The 27,421-nt window shown below is 39.8% G+C and overlaps 1 protein-coding gene across 2 annotated transcripts; it reads right to left on the reverse strand.

Moving 5' to 3' along the window:
- galnt7 (UDP-N-acetyl-alpha-D-galactosamine: polypeptide N-acetylgalactosaminyltransferase 7) lies at nucleotides 1–26,432 on the reverse strand. 2 transcript variants are annotated; one of them, XM_034302840.2, is made up of 12 exons: nucleotides 26,169–26,432; nucleotides 23,438–23,883; nucleotides 11,925–12,091; nucleotides 8,876–9,006; nucleotides 8,599–8,678; nucleotides 8,034–8,216; nucleotides 4,275–4,392; nucleotides 4,072–4,194; nucleotides 3,465–3,683; nucleotides 3,106–3,204; nucleotides 1,932–2,057; nucleotides 1–969 (listed from the first exon to the last, which is right to left on the reverse strand). In XM_034302840.2, the coding sequence occupies exons 1-12, from the start codon at nucleotides 26,289–26,291 to the stop codon at nucleotides 832–834; spliced, it is 1,953 nt and encodes a 650-aa protein (XP_034158731.1). In that variant the 5' UTR covers nucleotides 26,292–26,432; the 3' UTR covers nucleotides 1–831. The 2 variants fall into 2 exon arrangements, with proteins under 2 accessions (XP_034158731.1, XP_034158730.1); XM_034302839.2 differs by lacking the exon at nucleotides 8,034–8,216 and adding an exon at nucleotides 7,684–7,866 and having other exon boundaries at nucleotides 26,169–26,431.
- Nucleotides 26,433–27,421: the final 989 nt, after the last annotated feature.

Here is a 27,421-nt window from a genome sequence, read left to right on the forward strand (position 1 = left end):
TGGTAAAAAGGTTCAATTTATTCTCTTGAGAAAACAGCACTGACAATTTTACAAGTTAGATATTTACACCTTCATTACAAGGCCCACTGCATCTCAAAATGTTAATTTAGAAACGCTCATATTTACATTGTACAAAAAAATAGCATACACGGTGTGTATTTTTTTTTGCTCATGTGACATACCTTTCACCCTCAACAGTGCTTATCCAGTGATTTGCCTTAAGTTTCAATCAAAAGATTTCACATACATAATTATTATTAAATATTCCTGTTTCCAAGCAGACATTGATGCAATATAAAAAAAAATAAAATAAATATATCCCCTTATTTTCATGATTACCCTCTACATTGTAAGCCCTTTCCGTAGTATATTCATCGTCCCAGATTTTCCCCATAAAATGGAAAAAAAGCAGCCGTCGGATTTAAAGTTGTGCCAAAAAAGCAGAATATTGGAGAGAAGTTCTCTGGAAGAAAAAATAAAATAAAAATGCCCAGTGTCAGGTTAAAAAAAAAAAAACTTACTAGGTGGACAGTAAAGTCTTGGTCTAATGGAGCGGTGAATAATTAAAAACAGTGGTATTAGATCACTCATCTTCATGCGTGTGCGTCTTCCTACAACACTGAAGACTGAACACCTGTAAACTTCATCCACCATGGAGTAAAATATATACATATAAAAATAAAGATGGCAATATCAGAACATGGCCTCATTACTGGAGATGACAAAAATATGAAAAGTTTTCCTTCAGCTGTATTTACACTGTTAACCCCTGGTGCAGGAGAAGGTCAGTGAGATTTCAGTTCTGTATGTGCAACGTCCTCGGCTTCAGCTTCACACGGCCACGATATTGTTCATTTCCCATTTCTGAGTGCTCTTGCTGTGGTCACAGTCAGAGATGAAGACCGTGTGCAAGACGTCTGAGCGGTCTAAGCATTTTCCTGTGGGTATGTGTGTAAACCGATGCAGATCCTGAAAGAGTAATCCAAACACACACAAAACAAAAGAAAAGCAATAAGAATTAAAGAAGGTGAAATAATGATCATTAAAGGACAAAAGAAATAGTTACTGCAAAGTATCCAGGCTGAAGGTGTTGCATTTAAATCAAACGTTCAGTCAAAAGTTAAATTTATAAAAAATTCCTCAAGACATGAGAAACCAAAAAGTCACATTAGGGCCAAATCAGGGCACACAAACACACACAAACACACACAAACACACACAAACACACACAAACACACACAAACACACACAAACACACACCCATTCACTCACTATGGACAATTTGGAAATGCCATTCAGCCAACAACGCATGTCTTTGGACTGGGGGAGGAAACTGGACTACTCGGAGGAAACCCTCCCGAAGCACAGGGAGGAAATGCAAACTCCATGCACACGGGGTGGAGGCGGGAATCGAACCCCACTAACCACTAAGCCACACCCCCCCACATAAACCAATTATTAAATTATCAATATAATTCATTATGATCGAACAAGTAAAAATAAAAGTGATGGGTAAATAACTAAATATGCTGGCAAAGTGATTTGGCCATAATTTTAAACTAGTCCTTGTCTACGTCAATTATCACGCACAAAGTTGGTGATATATCGATCAGATGCTACTAAATCATATCATAGCAGATTCAGTGATATCGTCAAATATCGAATCGATCACATCGTTTAGTATTTGTATAAGCCTGATGTTTACACTTCTAGTATATACACATTTAAGTATTAAGTGTAATTTTATCATCACATTTGAACATCACTTCCTGGTTTTTGGCTACAGTCATCCGTCACGAAACGTCACTCACAACAATCAAAAATAAAATGTACACAATTGGAGCGTCAGGTTTAATGATGGTCTTTTGCCCTATTTTATCGGTAACATGGCGCAGATCTGTTTAAACAGACGCTCCACTTCTCAGACTCACCTTAAAGTACCTCCACTCAGTGAACTCCTTCAGGTTGCAGTGTGTGATGATGACGGTGTTGTCCGAGCCCTTCGTCAGGCACTGGTCATACTGCATCAGCTGATTCGCTTCGTTTATTCGGAACAGCTGCAACACAAACAGCAGCAGCGGATTTACAGAAGAACAGGCTCTGTGAAGCTCACAGCCTAGCGTAGAAATGACGCGTGGGATTTACTGGCTTTCTATTAATCATTTCTTAATAGTACGAGTGCAATCACTAATTTATTATGTTCCTTCATCTTAGGATTTAGTAATGTGTAAGGAACAAAACACTCAGGGGCGTGTGGTGGGAAAATAATCAACATGAAGGTTTAAGATGTGGCCTGACATGAAGCATTATTATTATTATTATTATTATTATTATTATTATTATTATTATTATTATTATTACACCCAGAAGCTGATCATTTTTCTACAACATCATGCTCTGTAATGTTTTATTTCCCTTACACCACAGCAATTTGCTACCAATTACAATTTTAGATTAATTAAAGAATGCCGTACCATGCTTTTATCTATTTAGAGTTAAATAAAGTTCCTGTTATCACTTATATTATAGCAGCTATAAACAGTCGTTCCATCAACCGCCCCAATTTTTTCTCTCTATCGATGTTAATAAAACAAACAACACAGTTTTTCTGTTACAGAGAAACCTCAAAGTGTAAACTCCTCTGTCCTGAAGATGTCAGAAAACTTGAAGTTACAGCTTTACCTCTGTTACAAAGCACTGACACTGGAGACTCCTTCCATAAATGTTAAACATCTTACAGAAAACCTCACCATAATCAATGATTGCACACGTTTCTTTCTTTTTTTTTTTTGGTTTGTCATAATGTGTTTCTTAATTCTAAAAAAGTACATTTTTAGTCTCAGATTATGTAGAACTTCCTCCGTACAAGTCCATGTGAATTAGCTGTTACTATAGCAACTGAAATGCTTCTGCTGCTGTTCTAGAAAATTAATCAACATCTTCTGAACAATCAGAACTGAGAATAGTGTAATAATATATACATAATTTATGTAGCACAATAAAATCTCATTGCAACTACTTTGACTTAATGGCTATCTGTCTGGATGTTTAAAAATGTGAATAAATCCAGATTAAGCTTGAGATGTGAATGCTGCCACTTCTCACCTGATTCCCTCCCATCCTGTGGCACGGACCGATCTCCACATTTCCCCCGTTGGTGTGTCCCATGCTGTCAATGCAGTAACCTGTTTCGTATCCACGGATCTGAAAGCAGAGATGAGCACCCGATACTGTTGCGCTTCTACTTTAACTCAACCAGCACCTTTTATACACCCCTTTAAGCTCCGCCCACTTCAACTTACACCACATCAAATGTGGTTTGATCTGGTTCTCATGAAACCAATTGTTTAGATGATCTACATCTACACAATTGGTTTCATGAGAACAGGCTGGAAATCTGAATGTTTTTCACTGTGTATTGACTTCCTGAAGTGTACTGAGGCTGAAAGGTGAGAGCTGCGCACCTCGCCCCACTCCACGTTTTTCGGAGGCAGTGGGTAGTGGATGGGGATGTCGTAGGCGACCTCCTCCATGAACCACTTGAAGCTCTTGCAGCGATGCTCTTCTCTAAACTTCTTCAGAGCGCTGATGTCTCCGTACGCCAGGGTGAGCGTCTCGGGTCGGCTGGCATAGAAATAATCCTTATACTCGTCCCACCACACCTCCACCACCCGCACGTAGTTCTGCACAAAAAAGTTACATGAAATAAAGCAGTTTGCATCATGCATTTCAGTGTCTCAACAGTCTGCACTTTCTGACACAAAGCCACAACATTGTCTATTAAGAGGGACAAAAGGACATTACAGAGCTTAAAAAAAAAAAAATCGTAGCTCCATCAATATTTATTTGGATTTAACTTTTAATATGAACCTATTCTGCTTTTCTAACGCACAGAAATAATGTTTCTGAACCAAACTCTTAAGGGGTAAGAGGAACACGATGTACATTTTATTTCAGTTATAGGATCACTGCTAATATAGAAGACATATTACGTATATTCAAAGACACTAATATCAGCAAGAGAACTAGTGCAAAACTAGTGTAAAAGGTTATTTCTAATACAAAACCAACCTTAAGCGTGGGGGAGGAGCCTACATGAGCAGGGGGCGGGTTTCCGGCCCACCCCTTCAGACGGTAGATGTGTCCCACACGAGAGCAGGGAGTAAACAGCAGCTGCCCTCCACACTGCCAGATCTATACAACACACATACACACTAAATCATACAGTTTGGATGTAATCTCAGGAGTAAGCAACAGAAAAAAAATTAATTTACCTTGTAAGAAATCTCGAAATTCTCTCCACCCCAGATCTGGAGACCAGGATCGTAGAGGCCCAGCTCGAAGAAGAAATCTCGTTCTATAGCAAACAGCCCACCAGCCATCGCAGGGGACCTTTCACACACACACACACACACACACACACACACACACACACACACACACACACACACACACACACAGGTGGTGAACCTCATACACTATGTAAAAACCCCAACGCAGTCGTCCCAGGAGACACGGTCCTTGAAGAAGCTCAACTAATCTGTTTTTTTCATATTCTGTTTCAGTTCCATCTTCTAACACATCTAAGGCAGTGCCCATTTTACACCAGATGTAGTAAGCGTGAGACTGCTGCTGCCACACATTTTAAAAGTTAACGATATGCTCTTATTGTGCCCACCAAGCCTAATTTTTTACGTTTACAGTAATTAAAAATACAATATTCATGCTATATTGTGAGTCTAGGCCAATAATGTGCTTTACTGTCATTTGTAGCTCTACTAGAGCAGTGCGCACCCAGCTACAGCGCGCACCCAGCTACTGAGCAGTTCTTTCAGCTACTGAGCACCGAAGTGGAAATCTCAGGCTAATAATAATCTGGCAGACAATACAGACATTTGCATGTTAGTTTTAATTAATCATGACGAGATAGCACAGAAACGAAAGCGTGTGCCGTGTCATTCGGGGTGTAAAACAGGCTTTAATAGCTTAATCAAAACAAAAACTGAATCTCCTGTGAGACTGCTAGGGCCTTGAAGCAGACTACATAAACTGTCAGGGAAACTTCAGGGAAAGGCCTAAGATATAACTACAATTAACACAGTGCACACAGTGCGTTCGAGTATTACACACAAATCATACAGCTGCTGTTTAGGACACACATTAAGATGTTGAACTCGCCACTTATGGAAATTTAAATTTGCCATTCAAAATTTCAGGTCAGTCTATTTCCTTGAACCAGGTTAAATGTGTGTCTAGAAAGCTATGACAGCAGCGCTTACAGAGGTCATGGCTAAGACAATGCCAGCATGGGTCTGGTTTTATTTCACACCGGAATTGCACAGAGCCACAGAGTGAGATTTCTTCATTGAGATGTGAGAGTATATACAGTATTGTGCAAAAGTCTTAGGCATACAGAAAAATGTTTGTATGTCAGTAAAGAAAGCAGCAGATTCCATAAGAGACACTTTTCAGATAATAAACATAATGAAGGCTGCTGGGTTTCGCTGCAGAAATAAGAATCAAGTCAAAGTGACAGTCAAAGTCTCCAGAAGAACTGTGGCTGCTTCTGCAAGATGCTCAGTAACACTTACAGCTCATTTCCTTATAAAACTGCACACACTGCACCTGAGACGACTGTTTTTTTTTTTTTTTTTTTGTTTTTTTTTTTTTGTTTTTTTTTTAAAGTGAAGGATCACACCAAATATTGACTTTGTTTCATTTATTACTGTTTACTTCTTTTTATAGGATTTTTTAATGTAGAAACATTTAACTTCATTATTTCTGAAGGCATCTTTGCCCTACAACATTTCTTTGCATGTGCCTAAGACTTTTGCACAGTACTGTACATGAAATATCGTATCTTTCGGACAGTAAAGAAAATATAATACATAATTTGCTGAACAAGACACAAAGTGCTGGGCAGTTATTATATATAATGTTTTGACTGTGCTCAAAACGGCAGCTCAGGGCATTTATTTTTTGTCCAAATTAGCAAACTCTTACCATAACACCACCAACAAATGGACATAACGCAATTACACTGAAGTAAAATTAAGTTACTGTCTGGAAAATACCACACTTGTGTAGGTTTTATGGCAATCTGTAAACAGTTTCATGTGTCAAAGAAATGGTTTGTGGAAAAGCCTCACTAACTGCAATTTTGTCTCACACAAAATCTTTTCTGTAAGTAAACTGCTCTACTGCAAGATCCTAACACAATATTTTTGCACTATTCACTTATTCTTCATGTACTACTGTACAAAGAATATTTTTTTTACAGGTTGTTCTTTATTTTAAAAACACTGCTGTAGCCCCCTAAATTTGCTTCAGCTAACACTCTCAAACTTCAATCTCACCTTCTAATAAATAATTCTGCATAACAGCAGTTTGTTTTTCCAGCTTTCAGACCGCTTTCCTGCAGGAGGCAGTCAATTTTTTAAAAAGCTAAAAATTTTCAGGAAAATGCAGAGTCACATCAATTCCTTTTTTTTTTTTTAATATCCTGACCAATCAGGTAACATGTTAGGGTGCGATAGAGAAAAACAAACATGGCGGACATTTCTGGCTTAAAAAAATGAGTTATGTTAGTGAGCCAATACAAGGAGATTTATTAAATGAACAATATTTCACTGCCAATTTTCCAGTGTTGCGATGTAGCGAAAAATAACAGCATGTCTGTTTTTGGGACTTTCGCAAAATAAGTGATGTAACAAGTCTCGCAAGCAGATAAAATTTTCTTGATTTTCTTCCTACTACAGCGAAGGCAAACAACCTCCTCATCATCAGAGTTACACCACTCTTTATTCCATGTACAAACACAGTTTTTTCAAACTGAGGCTCATGCTACATCAAATGGCAGCTGAACAGACTTGAAAAGTGCCATCTGCCCTCTTCCACATACATGAGCTCACAGACACCCATGATTGGCTAGAGTTGCTGTGATTGGTGGGGGGGAGGGGGGCAAGAGCATGCCATCCCTTCCACCCAGAGACCCAATTTTGCTCCCATGGATCCTGGACATGGATAAGGCAAGCACTTGTTTCTCTGTAGAGAAATAGTACATGTGGAGCAGTATAATATATACATGGAATCTTTAGTTTCATTTACACCACTCTGGTGTAAAAGAAATTCTGCGTACTTGATTCCAAGCAACTAATTACTTAATAAATAAATAAATAAATAAACAAACGTTATTCTGACGACCCTCATAATGTTCGAGCCATTCAGCTACACTGTGACGTTCATGTTCATGTTTATAGCTCACAGTAAGTCTCACTGAAAAACTGGACGAGGTTTGAGGCAGATATTTATATAATATATTGACACTTTTCACCAAACCATTTCTTTACTCAAAGTACAGGGTGATTAGGGGTTTCCCTAGCATGAAGATGATTACATGCAATGTTAGAAAGAGTAAAGATTTTATTTATTTATTATTTTTTTTTAAAACGATTAAAGTATTTATGTAAGTAATTGGTATAATTTGTGTTAGTGTCATTAGTACATAATTATTATATTAGGTTACGGTTCAGCAGTCATATTTTGGAGGTTAGCTGTTCACCTTGTTAAACGACTTAGCCAATCTTGGAGGATTCAGTTTAAAAGCACAAAGCACATGCCCACCACCAATCTCAAATCAATATGTATCATCACCAATTAGTTTGGAATTAAGTTGTGAATTACCGATAAGGCTCGGTTTTAGTTAATCTCATGTCCTTCTCTCGGTTACTGAGCGGCACGCGCTTCCACAGCATGCTCCAGTCCCATGCTCCTCTGGCAAAGCCATCCTCGTCCCCCCCGCCCTGGGGGTCAATGGCGTAGGTCTGGCCATTAATGGAGTCAATGAGAGGCACCGTGCATACCGTTCTAACACCAGCAATGGAAGATGGAGGGATAGGAGGGGGGACAATCCATGCAAACACACACATTCACGCATTCATACACAATCGCAGCCACGGGATGGAAGGGGAAACACACAACACAGGAGAGAGACAGGGGTTTTAATGACCATGCTACGCATCAACCGTGTTTACCGATAAGGCTCTGTCTTTTGCTTTCTCTTCTTCTTCTCCTTGCTGTTGAGTGGAACTCTTTTCCACAGCAGACTCCAGTCCCAGGCTCCTCGCGCCAGGCCGTCCTCATCCCCTCCCTGCTGAGGCTCTATCGTATAATCATTGCCGTCTATGTAATCTATCAGAGGCACTGTGCAAACCGTTCTGCAAAACGTCAACAGCACAACACAACGGCCAAGTTATGCTGCGCGGCGGACAGGAAGAACTGACCGCTGTCTAATTATTAGGTTAGGCTTCACCATTTCAGGTCTGAATACATTCTTAAAGTTAATATCATGGTCGAGTGAGGATTCAGACTTCTGCAGTGCACCCTCAAGCAATCCTGCATTGATCTCAAATAGACAAACCTAGTTAATGTCAAACACAAGGAAGTAAATATATCCAAACAACAATACTGTGCTGGGTAAGTGCATCAGGGCATATCAGAAAGTATACAAATGTAAAATGTCAAAAATAATCTGTGTAAACATCAGTTTTTATTCAGTTAGTGATGATAATGGATAAGGGGGAGTTCAAATAGCCGTACCGGTCTTTGGATATGGGGGCCACAAGTGGAGCGTACCAATTTATCCCCACTTCGCAATGAGCATCCAGGTAGATTAACACCTGAAGAAAGACGGGTATGATCACACACACACAATCACACACAATCGCACAGAGATAAAGAGCATCCTCAAACAGCTTAGGGCTTGCATTAACAGCTTTGTCTATAGCATGCTCCCTCTCTCTCTCATATACACACACACACACACACACACACACACACACACACACACACACACACACACACACACACACGGTACCTGTCCAACAGTGGCTTTGCGTGCTCCTATACTCCTGGCCTGGATCAGTCCTTCTCTCTTTTCATTGCGGAACAGCTTGACCAGTCCGTTCCACTGCTTAATGTATTCCTCTAACCTCTCCTTCAGGTGAGCTAGAGAGAAAGAGAGAAAGAGAGAGAGAGAGGCAGAGAGGGACACAGTATGGGAGAGAAAGAGAGAGAGGGAGAGAGTGTGTATGAGAGAGAGAGAAAGAGAGAGAGAAACAAAGCCATTATTTATCCACTTGCACCAATGTAACAATGCAGGGTTTCTCTTTTAGGCTTAATTTGTAACTGAGGTTAATTACTCTAAAGGAAAAAGCACACAAGTGAAGCACAACTGATCCTTTATGTAAAATTATATATATATATACATATAGATATATACACACACACCCACACACACATTCATAAATTATGTTTATATATATATAAAAACCATATACTGTGCTGTTACAGGAAAATAATCAACGAGAGGGTAGCGTGATAAAGCGGAGTTACTGTTACCATTCAAAGTTAAATATATTCCAATATCGACACAGTGTTTTATTCCTCTTACACTGCAGTAATTTGCCAACAATTATTATTTATTTACCAAAGAATGACATGTCATACTTATTATCCGTTTATAGTTCCATTTAATGTAGTGGAACGTCTTCGTGAAACACGTCAGCTCCTGTTATGATTGCAGTAAACAGTTGTTTTTTTCCCCTCGCTCTTGAAGTTAAACAAAACAAAAAAAAAAAGCAGCTTGTCATGTTCCTGAGAAACCACAAAGCGTAAACTTCTCTGTCCTGAAGATGTCAGAAAACTTAAAGATGCAACTTGATGTTAAATAAATGTCTCCTTACAGAAAACTTCACCATATCACTAAATCAACAATCAGTTTATCTTTGTTAAATAAAATATTTTTTAAAAAATTGTTAGCTTTAGATTATGTGGAGAGTCTCCCTGTGTACGAGCACATTAATATAAACCTGTGATTTGCAGGATAACTACTGACAAAACTTCTATAATACAAAAATAATGCAGGACGAGGGTGTGCTGTGGCAGGACGCAGAGCAAAGTGCATTATTTTCGTATATCGGCATGGCGTGAGGTGTGTTACTGGCAAATCTCTGTGGTGTAAGAGGAGTGATTACAATGTTTAATTTACTAACGAAAGACATACCATACATTTTAACGGTTTATAGTTAGATGTAATGTTGTGGAACGTCTGAGAGACAAATTAGGTCCTGTTCTTACTTGCGTTATATCTGCAATAAACAGTCATTCACTAACCAGCCTCTCTCTCTCTCTCACATAAAACACACACTCACTCAAACACACACACACACACACATCTTCTCATTTTGCCGAGAAAACAGAAATCATAACCGAGACTGAAAGCGCCTACAACCGAGACTCTTTCCATAACTGTTAGATAAACGTCTCCTTTACAAAAAAAAAAAAAAACACTTCACCACATCAATGATTATGAGAATTACTTTGTTAAACAACAACACATTTTTAAATCTGTTTATTATTAGATTATTTGGAGCATCTGCTGTACAAGTCCCTGTGTATGAGCTGTTACTGTAGAAACAATAATGTATTCGAATGAGTGCTTTAACGTTAATCGCTCATGTCACAGCTGGAACTGCTGTTATACAACAAATAATGCACACCTTCTGACCAATCAGAGTCGAGCTTTCAATTTTTTATCATCAGTATTTAAGGATTTTCATCCATTTTCTCCCTAATTTGGTCTTGGCCCATTCCCACTCACCAGTCAGCTCTCTCCTATCATACGACAGCTACCAAGTGAGGGTGAGGGTGAGGGTGAGGGTGAAGGCTAGCATGTGCTTCCACCGAGAAACATGAAGCCAGCCAACCGCATCCAACATGCTGCTCATGTGTAACACACTCGGATCTCACATACGTGAGCTCACGGACTCCCCCGATATCAGAAATACACCAAAAAACATATCTGAAATGCACCTGGAGGAACATGATAAAGATAGTCCCAATAAAAATAATAGTAAGTTATAACTTTTAATTAGGTTATAATTATATAATACTTTTAATAATGTTGTTCAAGCAAATGATTTGCGTAAGCGTGATGTAGCATTACTCATTACAGAAGATGATCCACCTAACTACTGATACAGGGTTGTATTTTTTTAGAAATGACTGATCGGTTATCAGGCAGCAATTAACATACTGGTGCATTACTTTGAGAAACACGTCCCACGCATTCTTCATAGATAAAAACCTAGAAATGTTTACACAAAAATGCTGACAGATAAAATCAGTCCGGTGGACAAACTTCCTGTCAAAGATTAATAATAAAGCTCTAAAAAGAAGAGCATAAAAGCATAAAAAGAAATGAACTGAATCCATAGCGCACTTGTGCACTGTGATCACACACTTCGTGCCATCGTGGAGTTACCGATATGGCGTCAGCGTGCATGCGTACAATAGACAGCTGAAAAACTGTAAACACGTACAGTATGAATTGTTCAGTTCTACTTGACTATATACGGCACATAAGCTACTGCTGAGTACTGAGTACTGATCCATGAGCATGTGGGGGTGAATGAGGGTGATGGGGTAAGGCCAGGAGAGCGCACTGAGGTTGGACACGGCAACCGGGCTCCTGCGGTCCTGTTCTCCAAAACAAATTAAAGTTTATTTTCAAAACTAGGGACTTTGAAAATGATCAGCTGAAACATAATGAGCTCTGGTGTCATTGTGAGCTGAGAATGGAGTAAAAGGCGGCTAAATTCAGCCTTTCTCTGGCACGTTATTTCGCATCCCATACATCAGGGCTGGTGTCATTTCTAAGCTAGTGTAGAGTTTTTATAAAATGATTATAACAGGGCGCGTGTCAGTTGTTGCGATGCAGACCTATCGAACGCTATGGCAGAGGATTTCCTGTTTGGTAACATTGCAGACTCTCCATGAAAGAACGTCACCAGTGTGCGCGGTCTATCTTTGAACTCCATGATCGAATCAGACAGACATGCAGTGCTCATAAATGTCTGTGATACCTTTGTTGCTGAAGTCGTCGATCATGACGATCTCGGCGAGGTATTTGGGGGGCGTCCTCTTGATGACGCTGTGTACGGTCCTCATCAGAGTGGACCAGCCCTCGTTATGGAACACGATCACCACGCTCGCCGTCAACAGGTTCTCATCATAGTGCCAATACTTACACCTGAGCACAGCACACACACACACACACACACACACACACACACACACAGTTAGAATAAAATTATCACACAAGACCTAGACAGAGATTACATTTTATATACACAGATGTACATACAAAATATAAGCTGTTATATGGCACAGTTAAGAGTGAGGTGTGTGTGCGCGTGTAGGTGTTTATTTGTGTGTGTGTATGTGTGTGTGTGTGTAATTGTGTAAGCTGCCATGTCGGGGCATGGATACATGGACATGCACACACACACACAAGACGCAGTGCTCAACAATCTGCTGCTGTTGTAACAGGATCCACACACACAAACCTCCCTGCTGTGTGTGAGACAGGAAGGCAGCATCTCGCTCACCGTTTCCTCTCTGTGGAACGCAGTAATGCCAAGCCCAGCGCCATTTCCTCATTCTCACACACACACACACACACACACACACACACACACACACACACACACTTGCTCTCACTTACTCTGCAGTTTGACAAGTGTGCAGTCTGTGTACTCAAGCTTGCTGCGTGCACACATACACACAGACACACAAAGTTAGAACTAAACTCCAAAGCTGCAGAAGCTGGAGTTATTTTTAGCCTGTGTGAGGTCTAACTGATCACACACTCAGTGCAGAGAGAGGAGTGTGTGTGTGTGTGTGCGTGTGTGTGTGTGGAGTTACAGGAAGATCTGTGTTATATAACAAACAGCTCGGGTCTTACACAGAGTGAGAGAGAGAGAGCTTGACTGAGCAGTTTCGTAATGATGAGTACTCTCACCGATAATGAGAACACACTTCTGTAATACAAGACAGCAGTATTATCACACAGCTTTGCTCTTAAGAAACCCGTGTGTGTGTGTGTGTGTGTGTGTGTAAATCTGATGAAGTAAAGCCTGTCTAAATGGCACACACTCACATCCGGTAGCAGGATTTAGGACACACCACACTTTTATTCTGATAAACTGTAACACAACTCAGCCAGAGAGAAAGTGAGAGTAGCGTAACCATAATATTTCCAGTAACAGTAGAGTAATAGTAATTGTTAACTGTTAATTAATATGTATGTTACTATGTTAATTAAAGCAGGAAACACACAGATACAAGGCCCAGATTATTTATGGTATCATGCAGTGTATATACATACATACATACTAACTGTGTATACAAAAAAAAATTAGTTGTATTAAAAATATTATAAAAATTATTCAGAATAAAATAACTTCCATCTGGACAAACCCAACAGTCAATAAGAATACTTGTTTGTAATTCAGAAAATATGAATAGATTTTTCACGACAAGAAGCTGCTGAGCGATACGGCGACATCAGCGACCTCGGTGAATGAAGCCTTTCATGATTAGATGGCATTATGTAAATATAACCAAAGATGCAGGAAAAAAAAAGTGGCTTGGATATCGGAGATATCAGAAAGATTTGAATTTGGACTGGAAATGTTTACATACAAAAGAGACTTGACTGTTTGGTTGATTTTAATATATTTATATTTTATTATATTTATTATATGTATAATGTAAGTGAACTATGTGTGAAAGAGTTTAATTGTGAAAACAATATCGGATGAGTACTGGTATCGGCTGATACTCAAGGTTATCGGCAACGAAAAAAGTGGTATCAAGCCATCACTAACTATTATTATTATTATTATTATTATTATATTATTATTTTTGTTTTTTGGAGCTGGTAGGTCTACCTACCACACATCACTTTGTAGGTGTACAATTACTGACTGCATCTGATCTGTTGCAGTTTGTAACCCAAACTGCAACAGCTCTGCCACTGACACGATGGTGTGTGTGTGTGTGTGTGTGTGTGTGTGTATATATATATATAATCTACAGCAGGCTCGTGGTCACTGATGAAGGTTTGAGGAAGATTAACACACACTGGGCAGGAAAAAAAAATGATGAGTTTTAGTCTCTAATAGCACTTTACCACTAAGTGGCAGTATGGTATGGCACAGCTCAGTAAATTACCCATAATCCTCCATGTTAACACTATTTCCACCAAGCCATGTCGTACCTAATTTAGTTACCCTTCTTGCCTAGGTACCACGAGATGTGATCCAGGACATGGTGAAGCTAAAACAGTAGCTAACTCACTGATTGATCAAAACCAGAGCCGTTACAGAACTGATTAATGTCTCAGTCTGAAATCACAGCACAAAAATCTTCAGCAGAAGGCTGGTGTAATATCTCCAAAGTTATTTATTTATTTACTCAGCGCGATGCTTCATCGCTAGGTAGCGTGATCGTGCAGTCCTTCTCCATGATCAATGTAAAATGCACCATCTTCGTTTCATGGCTTCTGATTTCACTCTGTTTGCACCCTACAAACAAAATGGAGCTCTGTGCCCTATCTAGTGCCCTCACACACAGTACAGAGGGAAGGTGATTTGAAAGTGAATCTGTTTATTGTGAATCTTTTTTTTTTGTTGTTTTTTTTTTTTTTTTTTTTAAACATCGTCTACTCAGGTTTGAGCTAAAACTCCTGTGTATATTCACTAAAGATTAAAGTATTGGCAATGTTTGGGTGCGTGGGCAGCCATTAAGTGAAATCTCTATGTTCAGTAAAGATTAAATTTTGGCAATGTTGTATTTGGGTGGATACACTTCCATTAAAACAAACTGATTTCTCCTATTTCCTAGTTCACGCGAGACAGAAACTGTGCAGGATAAACATCAAATGATGGCTGTTTTTTTTTTTCCCTTCTTCCGAGTACTATTTCACGACTTGTGTGGCTCCCTGGAGGACTCGTTTTTATTCCACTGAGCTCTCACCGCCACGGCCCGGGTCCGATTCCTGGCCAGGGAACACAAGACAGTGCACTCCCAGTGCTGGTCCCGAGCCCGGAGAAAACTGGGGAGGGTTGTGTCAGGAAGGGCGTCCAGCATAAAAACTGTGCCAAATCAAATATGCGGACTAGTGATCTGCTGTGGCGACCCCTAATGGGAGCAGCTGAAAGAAGAAGAAGAAGAAGAAGAAGAAGAAGAAGAAGAAGAAGAAGAAGAAGAAGAACAACAACAACAACAACAACAACAACAACTATTTCACTACTTGTGTTTATCAAAGTCACCACCTGAGAAGTGCCAGAGAATGTTCACTAGTAGAGTTATGCGATAAGAAAGCTGTGCAGTGGAGAAGTGCTATAAAGGTGAACAACAAGGTAGAAGTGTCTCAAGAACTTGCAGATCAATGTCAAAAATAAATAAATAAATAAAAAGAATTATGATACAAATACAATAACTATTATCAGAGCAGCCCAAATGTACTGAGGTCAGCTGTACAAGTTCTCAGGTTGCATAAACCTCTTGTTTTTCCTCACTGGAGAACTAGAGTGAGCTGTGCTGAATGCAGAACTACTCTCATTTGTGTGTGTGTGTGTGTGTGTGTGTGTATGTGTGTGTGTGTGTGTGTGTGTGTGTGTGTGTCAGCTGTTTTAGAACACCATGAGCGACCTGTGCGACCGAACAGGTAGAGCCGCTTGCCTCCATGGCATCCTGACCCCTGTGCAGAGTTTTACAGTCAAGCCTGCACCTGAACGAACGTGTCTCGGTGGCGAGAATCTGCTGGAAATAACACCGACATCCAAACTCCTGGATCGGGTGACTGACAGAAGAGCGAACGAGCTGAACAAAGCGCAGGTGACGGTTAGAAAGAAAAGCAGAGTGTAAGTGAATGGGCAAGAAAAAGAGAGAGAGATTAACGAGTGCGTGTAAAGGGACGCCGCCTGAATCACCACCTTTTGAGTAACATGGGTGTGTGTGCCAGCGAATAAAGGAACAAATGAGAAAATGTGTGTGTAAGGGAGAAGGTATTGTTTTGTATGAGGCGCTGTGTGTGTGTGTGTGTGTGTGTGTGTGTGTGTGTGGGTGTGGAGTGGGGTCAGTAGTCTTCCGGCTTAAGATGTAACCTTGAACCACCATAGGAACCTTAATAATGTCAAAGTGAGTTCCAGGAACAAGAAGGGAGAGAAAAAAAAAAAAAAAAAAAAAAGTACAGTATGAAAGACACCCTCCACACACACACACACACACACACACACACGGTGGTTGAGAGGCTCTAAAGGCCGTCACCATCCTATTCATGAATCAGAGCCCATTTCCTGTCTGCTTTATTAAGTGCTGGTGGTCATCACACATCTAATCTAAAAAGATACATTTTAATTAGTTATTTTCTCTGGAAAAGTAATATGTAGTGCTTTTTGGCTAAAATATAAAAAAAAATAAATAAATAAATTAAAAAAGTGCCATGAGTTCTTCCTTGTGTCCACAGTATGGCTAGCTAGCGAATTACATTTACTAACCTTAGTTTGTTTCCTTTTTTTTTTTTTTTTGTTTGTCCCAATGAGAAACAGTACATCTACAGCTACCTAATCCGTGTCAATGTTTTAGCAAAGCAAGGTACTAGCTTCATACACTCACCAGAAGCACCAACAATCTCTTCCTTCCAACCTTTACTCTTCTAACTAGGGGTAGTTATATATCGCGATAAGATGAAACCACTGGGATTTTTGACGTCTTTATTCTATTATTGTGTGTTAAACAGTAAATGGGAACTAATTGTTGGTAGGAACGAAAGTCGTGAGAAGAGAACTGAAGAAAGGTCGGACCACACGTGCCACAGGAATGGTGCGAGGAATCATTTGAGCCAATCGTATGGATTAGTTGCTTTAATCGATTTGCATAGACCTGATAAAATCTCAATTCAGTTGTCTCTTTGTCGCTTACTACAGTGGACGTAGTGTTAACTGGAGAAATTGCTGGGATCTGAGTCAACACTTAACAGATAAGTGATTGCACAATTAGTTAATAACTGAAATACTGCAGAAGGGAAATAAAATAAAGCTTCATATATTTCACTCACTAATACGAAGAATTTTCCCACTGACTCGCTGTGCTCTGTTTTAGCTTTCATCTGGCGCTTGATGTCAAATCTGAAAGCTTCTCATGCTGGATCATTTAAAAAAACAACAAACAAATAAATAAAGATACTTTCAGCTTCGTTTTGTTAAACCCAGTCCAAAATTGTAGGACTCAATCCACTGCGATCCTAAAACTGACGATGGCAATATGCGCATACGATGGTTAATTGCGTGCAACAATTTTATTACTTAAACATATGACTTCTATTTATAACGAATTAAAACTGATCTGATTCTCAGGATCATGTGTCACTGGAGGACAAAAATACCTAGTCTGAACAAAGTCTATAATATATATATCACTTCTATAGACACAAACATACAAAGACGGGTGACGAATTCTTAAAATAAAAACAGCTGTGGTCCAATGAGAAGCGTCCTCAGTTGACGGCATATGCACGCTCCTGAGAAAAGGACTGGCACAAGCACAAGGCGAGGCGAGGCAAGGCAAGGCAAGGCAAGGCGAGGCAAGGCAGCGATGCATGTCTCCTCGTCAGGACGCAGTTATCAAGGCAGCTGCTTTCTGCTGTGTGTACTGTGGAAAGTGTGTTAGTGAGGTGTTAGCCACCATGAACATTTTCTGTGCTCAGAAACAGCACTATGGTGTAGATTCTCTAGAACTGCACTGACGCTGTTCTTCAAAAAGTGCTTGATTATATTATTTATACATTATAGTATTATATAATTGATATATTATAAAGTTTATCTACAGGCTTAGCTGTAACTCTCCAAGTGCACCTGTCTTTAATAAAACATGCAGTTGAGAGATCAAACACAATCATTTACCAAGTTATTTTCAGGTAATATCATATTTAATAGTCAGTAACGATTTATGTACATAAACAATCTTCGGGTGATTAAAATCATTTGATTGGTCGCGTATTAGAGTCAAACATCTGACGCAATCCAGGCCTGAGTGAACGAACACATTTTGGCAGACAGCACCACCTTCTGGTGAGGTTACTCATTATTTATTATCTTAAGCTTTAATTAAATATTTTTATGACTGCGAAAGGAATACAGACAATATATTAAGGTAGTTAAATCTGCAAATGTCTGAAGAAAAAAAATCTGCACATTAAAGAAATCTAAAATTAGACACATTAATGAAGTGTTTGAAAAGAAAACACAATGTGATCTAGTTTTCAGGCCTTCATAGGCAAACCTTCACCTCTGGCTTGGGTAAGAAAAGCGCTATTAAACACAGAGCAGCTTTGTTTTGGACGTGGCCTGTCTCCATGAGCACGGTGCTGCTTTCTGTTGCAGATTTTATCTGTGTGTGTCTGTGTGTGTGTGTGAGATAAACATGCTGCCACATCTCACTGCTGTTACACATCATCTAATACGGCAAAACTCTTGTTCATAGCATGTCTGACGGGAGTAAACGCTCTCACGTAGGATGCTGGGGAGGATGTGACAAGTGTGTGCGCGTGCTGATTTTATATATCTCACATACATACATACATATGCACAGCTATTTCTGTAATGCAGAACTCGTCAGGTTAGTTACACGACACACCACTGACGTGGAGCCCGGAGGTGGGCAACATGAAAAACTTGCTCAGGAGAGCACAAACTAGTCACTCCGTCATTCATTCTAAGAATACAATACAAGAAAAGAAAGAAAGAAACGCCAAAAGTCTTAACACCAAACAACATTCCAATGCATTTCAGGGTGTGTGTGTGTGTGTGTGTGTGTGTGTGTGTGTGTGTGTAAAGATCATCACTGACAGAAAGCATGTGAACGTTTTGAACGCCACATCAGACTCTTGCTCACGAGGGCACATTTAAAGGAAACTTGCACCCAAAAAACATTAAATATGTCTATAGTGAAACATCTGTGACGTGCTAATTTGCTGTTTTTCATTATTCCTATGAGAATGTGGTGGTTGTGTGAGACGCACCGTCACATGCGTCACAAGCCGACATACTTATTGCTAGCGCAGTTACACTGGCATTTAATGGAGAACGCTCAGGTTTCACTGTTATCTCCTTCACACAAATGAGCAACATCACATTAATGAGAACTCCAGCCTAGAAACAGTGGAGACGTTGGTGCAAACGATCGACTCCAAGTCCCAGAATGCAATGCAGCTATACGACACCGACTTGGCTAGTTAGTGACCTATGAAATGACAGAGTGTGAAGCTTTGAAAGCTGATCTGTTTGAGCGGAGTGTACAGATGAGGAAGTGACAGAGCTGGACAGACTTAAAGACTAAAGCGCTGCTGCATCGCTTTCTTTAGGTAGAGATGAAGCCAGGGCTAAAACCCACCGCAGCACTTTCAGCAGGCAGTCGAACGACATCGTAAGTGAAAATCATTAAGTGATCATTACAAAATAAATCTTTGACGTCAGTGAAGATCTTGTGTTGGTTATAAAGATTAATATGCACGTCGTTCAGGGAGGATTTTTCCATTAATTATGATTAAGGCTGTGGAAGTGTGGTTCATTCTGAAGTCACAGAGGACAGCTCTGATGTTTTCACTCCAAACAGAAACACAGCCACAGCAAACCGCTGAGTTTATCCATAAACAAACCAAGTCGAAGTGCAAAACCTAAGAACATTACGAGTGACGCAAAAAGGAATAAGCAGCGCAGCAGTATGCAAATTCTCTGCTAGTTGCTATTCACAAGCGCAGGTGACACATTACAGTGTTATCATTTGTATAATTTGTTTGCATTTTGGAAAGTAACAACTTGGCCCATGAAATTTGTAGCAGTGTGGAGAAGTTTTCACTGCTCTGTTCATTATTCCTTTACAACCCTGACGTTTCAGTGCTGTTACGCTCGGGCCCTACGCAGAGGAGACGCAGTGATGGGGTTAGCTTTTAGAGGGAGTACGGCAGAGGCAAAGTCATGAGCGCTGCAGAATGGACCTTGGGGTATGTACTCACTGCAGACTGCACTTCAACTCGCCACCTTGCGTGCACACAACCTGAAGCGCTTGCCACGTACGAGGTGTGTGTGTCTACAGTGAGGTTTACAAATGACCATTTTAATCATGAAGGCGTGGATGTTAAACAGACATGTGTTCTTTTAATGCAGTTCAGCCACTGCGTGCTGCCTGCCAGAGGACATTTCTTTTAGAATTATGATCGTGCAGATTGGGCGCAACTTCTGCAGTATGTAACACACTCGGAGGAAAGAGAGAGAGAGAGAGCGAGAAAGAGCGCGAGAGAGAGAGTGAGCGAAGGGAGAGAGAGAGCGTGAGAGAGAGAGTGAGAGAGTGAGAGAGAGAAAGCGCAAGACAGAGAGCAAGAGCACAAGAGAGAGAGAAAGAGAGAGAGCGAGAGAAAGAGCATGAGAGAGCGAGCGAGAGAGAATGCCCCTCCAACCCAATAACTACTGAGTGTGTAGAGCTGACAACTCTTTCATTCACTGGTCAGAAATGCAGTAACAAAAAAAAAAAAGGAAAATAAACCAGCTCTAAACCAATGATTACATAATTATAGAAACAATTAGTTTAGACCATTTCATGTACTGCATTCGTTTTTTCTTTTCTTTTTTTTTTTGGTTCGTTGGCCCAAGTCTCCTACACACATGGTATTCCTGCAGTGCTACAGCTCTGTGCTTTGGCTCTGTTTAGCAGCTCACGTCTACAAAAACACGATGCGACCCAACACACACGTCATGTTTGGCTCACTTCCTGTAGTCAGGTCAATTCATTTAGTTCACACCTGAATATCCTGTTTCACAGAGAAATGTGCTGAAAGAAATTCCACGTCTTTAAGTTTAATCAGATCTACGAAATGCATTGTATAGCACATGATATAGTGTGGTATCTCTTCCAAAAGTTGGGAGCGCTACAAAACAGAGGATTGCTCATTTCAGTCTCTTTAGTCCTCGCCTAGTGTGTTAGGAAGGTAATTACAGTCAAATAATCCTGATATTTCCATGAGAAGTAGGAGAGAGTGACAGATTTACCATAAAACAACCGGTAGCAGTGGGATTTATATAACCAGGCTGCATTTGTAGTCATATTAGCCATAATTATTTATACATTTATTTTTTTTTTATATAAATATAAAGAGTGAGAGAGAGAGAGAGAGAGAGAGTGAAAAGCCACCATCTGAGCAGTGAATCTGTGCTTATAGACCCATCATCTCTTCCACGCCTATGATACGGCATTGTGCAACGTAACATGGAAAGGCATTTGTTTGATATCAGGGTGTGGTTTAACGTAAGGCACAGAGTCTACAAAGGTGTGAGCGCTCAGTCAATGCTCAAAAACTCCATAACTACAAACCAAATGAAAGAACTGCTCCTGATTCTATTGTTCAGGCCTTGAAAACATTTTGATATTTGATATTGAGCTTTCTGGATAATTCATTTATACAGCAAATTAAGTCGTGAAAAGCACCACACTGAACGCTGAAACACTAAACACATGCTGTGGAATTTAGCCACTTGGCTTTCTGAACTCAGTGAATTATGTTCAGTGATGATGATGATGATGATGATGATATACTTTCATAAAGGAAAAAAAAAGGTGCATTGGACACAAGTTGCTATTCATTATGAAGAATGTACACAGGGACAAACTGTTTTTTTTTTTTTTTTTTTTAAATGGTTGCATAAAGTCCACCACTTAAAAACACTGTGTCTCATTTATCAATCTTTTAGTAAAGTTGTGTCTAAGTGTTTGCAGAAGCCAAATCGAAGTAAAATTTTCCTTCAGATTTACAAAAGTTTCAAAAGGAAAGGCAAAGCAAAGGCGCGTTCCTGACCCGCACAGCTCATTTGCATGTAGCGACGCCCATAAAACACCATAAAAGGTAACGCACACAGACAGCTGGGAGCGCGAAATGAATGATCAAGGTAAAGTGTGAAAGACAGAAGTGGAAGTTATTTTGACTCATTCTACGGTGTCGTTTCATTTGCCATAAATGAATGATTCTTTTATTTGACTTAATTTATGGGATTGTGTTGGCTCGCTTTCTTTATTTTATTCTTTAATTAATGCCAGTAATATAAAACTGGATTTCACTAAATGTTCTCGATGCTATTCTCAGTGCCTGACCCAATGAACTAGCACGAGGATGTGTTTTTGAGAGACTCTAAAGCTCTTCTATAAGTCGATGTGGAGAAGGGCGTCTGCTAAATGCTGTAAAGGTTAATGTAAAGATATAAAGATGCAGTAATCCAGACAAATTCTATGATTTGAAGTCGACTGAGTCGAGGTTTACATTAGTTAGTCTTGTTATGTGTAAATTTACACACTCAGGAGCACAAGAAGGATACAAACATCTTCCTGAATTTTTTTTTTTAATGAATACCAAATTTTCTCTGTAAACACTTGTATGAAAGATTTACGAATAAAGCCGTGTGTATCCAGCTCGAGAGCAGTTGAGAACAGCAGGTTTTACACCACACCGGTGAGAGCTCCTTCAGTAATCGAGGCACCTGTTAGTACTGAAGTTAAAGCGCCTGGACTTGTTTCAGATTAAAGCTGTTAGCTCCTGAGTCAAAGGGAATGTCACCGGCCCGGCTCAGGCGGAAATGCCTGCCTTCCTGTCTCACCTGGGCTTCGCAAACGTCTCTCAGCTTGCGCAATAGTGCAGTTAGTGCTCTCCAACGCCCTAGCTAGTATTTGCTAAATAGCCTGACTTGCTCTCTAGATTAGACTTATCATCATCATCATCAGTAATGTAGAGGAAATAAAGTCTAGTGACGAGGAGTTTGTTTGCCTTTCTCTACACGAGAGCTGCTTGTGTGACTTTGACTGCATGCAGACTCAGTTCAAGGGGACGTCACATGACTTACCTACAGTACACAAGCTGATATTGTATGTTCAGTTCCACTGCAACATTAACTATTGGTAATTAAATATTGGTGATTCAAAATGATGTAAATCTCAATTTTTTTTGTTGCTTGGCCCATAATTCTGCAACCTGATTTTAAAAAGCACCAATGGTCATTCAGCACTTTTTTTGTTTTGTGTAAAAGTTTAAAGTTGTTTTTTTTTTTTTTTTTTTTCCCCCCCCCACTGTAACATTAAAAAAAAAAAAAAAAAAAAATGCTGGTGGTAGCACTTTTTAAAAGCAGCTGCATTCTTTACCTTGAAGACCCGGAGGGTTACATGTAAAATAAGCATTTGTGGTTGAGAGGAAAAAAAAGAAGAAGAAGAAGAAGAAGAAGAAGAACAGAAAGAGCTGACTCTCCTTGACTTACTGTGGCTGCAGCTAGACATTTAAAAAAAAAAAAAAAAAAAAAAAAAAAAAAAAAAAAAAAAAAAGATCTTTTTTTTTTTTTTTTAAATATGCATTTCTTCTGGTCAGGTATCTCAAAGCCCAACGTGTTTACAGTCCTGTTAAGAATTATGAACAAGGGGACAGATGGAGAAAAAGAAAAGGCTTTCATTTTGAAAATGTCAAGTGTCAGCAACATTTCAAATGCACTCTGATACTCACTCTTCAAGCCGTAAGTCACTGATGCTCCTGTCCAGTGAGATCATGTCGCTGGCCACCATGTTGAATCCAAACTCCCTGATGCTGGCCTGCACCGAGTCTTTATACTCCGCTCCCAGAATGAACGGCTTGCTGCCCTCTCCCGGTCCTCCGGGGACTCCTGGAGGCTCTGGTTCCTTGGGTTCAAAGTTGCCCAGGGTCCCTCTGCGCAGAACCGGGTCCGAGTAGATATTAGTGTGGGGTTTAAATGTGATGAACTGCTTCTGAATGATGTTCTGCTGGTCCTGAGCTCTGAACTTCGGGTTCTGCTTTTCTCCTCCGTTTCTCTGCCTGATGGCCTCCAGGTCCACCTCCACTCCTTCCACATGAGGCCAGGGCACCACGGCCTTGAACTGATCTCCGATGCCATTCGGAAGATTCGGGTCGGGGTTCGGGGCTTCTCTTACTTCCTGAAAATAAGAGAGTGTCGTCATGGTGAACAAAGATGATGATATTATTAGGAAAAACCTGAGAGCAGACATAAAAAACAAAAAAAAAAAACAGAAATAAACTTGCCATCGCAAGATCGGTTTAATCTGAAGAACAAGCGAGAGATTTGCTGCTACACTTTTTATCCTCACATCAACATTTGAACAGATCTTAAAAAGACAGAGTTGTGTGGAAAAAATGTTGTACAACATCACAAACAAATGGAGAAGACAAAGAAATTTATACGACTTGTTCACGGTGATTTAGGCCTCACAGAAGTTCCTTTATTGTCGCAAGAAAAATGCTCAAATCGTGCATGTTAATTTATATTAACACTGGAGAATGAAACAAGTTCAGAAGTGTGTGTATATCGCTTTTCCACAATGACCCAGATATTCTCTAACAATTCACACAGCCCCCGTTCCCTCCTCCTCCATTGCTTCTTGACAGATCTGTAGTAACTTTGCCAGACGTCATAAACTGTCATTAAACAAAATAATAATAATAATAATAATAATAATAATAATAATAAACTTTATTTATTATAAAAAAACTTCTTTCTTCTTGCTCTTTTGCAGATACAAACATTTCACCCCAAAAGTTTTTTTTGTGGATAAATTTTAAAATAAAAGTATATATTTTTTAACCCTTTAAGCCAAAGTTAGGAGAGACGACTCCGTGTGTGTGTTTACAAAGAAATGGTAATTTCTCATGTAGAGAATGTTTTGTGAATAAAGTTACATTTTGCTTAGAAGTGTTAATTTCTGCTATATATGGAGACATTTGGGACACCCTGTGTGTGTGTGTGTGTGTGTGTGTGTGTGTGTGTGTAAAGAAAGTAAGATATTACAGTAAGTACTGTACTGTACTGTACTGTAAGTATTAGACCAATTCTCAGATTTAAAAAGTATGTTGCATGTCATTAAATGAAGGAAGGAAGATTTTGCATAATAGACCATTTCTCAGATTAAAAATTGTAATAAATAAACCAGAGACTGTCTGGTCTCGCAGACGCAGAGGAATATGAAATCATTTGATTTACTGAAAGAATCTTTGCTTTAGATTTTCCTGGTGATTTACAAGGCGCGCCTGCAGCAGCGTAAGCACCTGTAAGCAGTCACTCTGAATGGGAATAAGGAATAAGGAAAGCTGGAATATGATTAACCAACTTATCTCAGCGTTCTGAGATATGATTAACTCTGTGCTGTCAAAACTGTCCCATGTGTCCTTTGATGATTCTGCCTTAACTCTCATTACTGATAGCGCGCACACACACACACACACACACACACACACGAGCAGGGTCAGCGTTTTACTCCTCAACACGTTACTGCTGAACTAATCATTAATTAACACTAGGATTAAACATATAACACTATGTGTCTTAGGCAATTAAATAAATAAAATGACGGCAATCTCCTGGAGCTGTCCGGAGTGTCACGTCTTCTCTCCGGGTCTGTCTGGGTTTCCTCCGGGTTCTCCGGTTTCCTCCAACCTCCCATTAACATGTCAGTAGGTGGACTGCTGACTCAGATCTGCTCAGAGACTTGTACAAGTGTGTGTGTGTGTGTGTGTGTGTGTGTGTGTGTGTGTGCAGGGAGTATTCCTGCCTCAAGCAGAGTGTTCCTGGGATAGTCTTCAGATCCACAGTCACCAGGATAAAGTGTTTCATGAAGATGAATGAATGAATGAATGGATGGATGGATGGATGAGTGTAATGATTTAAGTTCTGGGTGATGTGGAGAAGAAAGTTATCATGAGCACTAAAAGAGCAAGGTTGTACACCACTAATTTAAATATATGACAGCTAAATTATAAAAGAGATCATTTTTAATTCTCTGTTGTTGTTTTTATTTATTTATTTATTTATTTTTATACACACTTCCGGGTTGAGATCCTGCATGATGCCTACATGGTCTGCTCTTAGCTTAGCTTCTTTAGCTAACAAACTGCATACTAGATATGTAACTGTAACACAAACTATGACGTAAAAGTTTGTTAAAAGGCCTGTTTAGCATTAATATACATTAACTATTACATTTTATTTTTGTTAAACAGTAATCTGTTATTCCTATTGATCTCACAGCTAGCTAAGATAGCTATCTCCATGACAACGACACGGTTAGCTTATTAGCATGTTGACGTTTGCTAGCTAGACGCTCAGATAGACTCAGCGGACAAAATGCAAATGGCTGCCAAATGTATTAATATAAATATAAATAAAGATATGATCAGACATAAGAGAATAAGTGAATAAGGCACTCACGGGTTTGCCGAAAGGGGTTTCATCGCCGGGTTTTGGAGACAGAGAGGACCAGAGCAACACCAGCCCCAAAAATGTGCCAATTACTAACAAACTCCGGAGAATAAATCCGACTTTCAGCCTCATGGTGCAAGCTGTGGTGCTGACACAAGCCTCAACACCCTCCTGATCCACCCAGAGCTAGCTTACTGCTCACTGCTAGCCCTGGCGAGTGTGTGAACCCTCCTAATGCTTCCACACTTCCCTTTATTGCAGCGGAAAGAGAGAGAGAGAGAGAGAGAGAGAGAGAGAGAGAGAGAGAGTCAGTCGCAAATGAATCGGTTCCTTGTTTGAACGAGTCATTCGGGACAAACGATTCACATACAATAAGTCGAAGCACGTGTGTGTGTGTGTGTGTACTGGTGAAGTTCACTGAGCCATGGAAGTAAGTTGCATTAATTCTCATCTGATTGAGTCTGATCTGATATGAAATTGCTGCAAATCAGAATCAGACATGCTTCTGGGTTGAGATGAGGTCTTCTGCAATGTGCATGTGGACATCTTAACTGTCTGATGGTGTGCAGTGAAGAACAGTCCCACTGTAGGTCCACCTAAAGTCAACAACAGTTTCTTTTAAATAAATTTAAAAAAAAAAGCCTATGTGCCTTTCATTCATCTTCATTAATCACTTTATCCTGGTCAGGGTCATGGTGCATCCAAAGCGTATCCCGTGCCTGAGGTGCGAATATAACGTCGATGAGATGTCAGTCCATCGTAGGGCACCACACACACACACACACACACACACATATGCACATTCACACCTAGACACAATTTAGAGGAAAAACACATGGACATGGGAGAACATGGGAAACTCCACACAGACAGTAACCCGAGCTCAGGATCGAATCAAGGACCCTTGACCCTTAATCACTGTTTGTCCTCTCAACTCAAGCTTTGTCTGGAATTGTGTAATTTTCTCGTTTAATATTTTCACAGTGGAAATTCTCTGATATTGCAGTGCACTATTAACACCTGGATTGTGCAGTAAAACTGTCCAAAAATGTACATGGAACGTTGGGAAGTTTTTCAGTGACCACAGTCTGATCTATAACTGCGATTTCCAGTTTGCAGATTTGTGAATGCAGCAGTGGAGTACTTTAAATTAGGGGGAACATGGTAGGTTTTAAGATTGGCAGTCTTTCCTACACAGAGGTTAGGAAATAAACACTGTGTTGTATTTAGTTTAGGGTAACTTAGCACCTAAATGTTAGTGA

This window comes from Pangasianodon hypophthalmus, chromosome 3 (assembly GCF_027358585.1).
Source record: "Pangasianodon hypophthalmus isolate fPanHyp1 chromosome 3, fPanHyp1.pri, whole genome shotgun sequence".
Lineage (NCBI taxonomy): Eukaryota > Metazoa > Chordata > Actinopteri > Siluriformes > Pangasiidae > Pangasianodon > Pangasianodon hypophthalmus.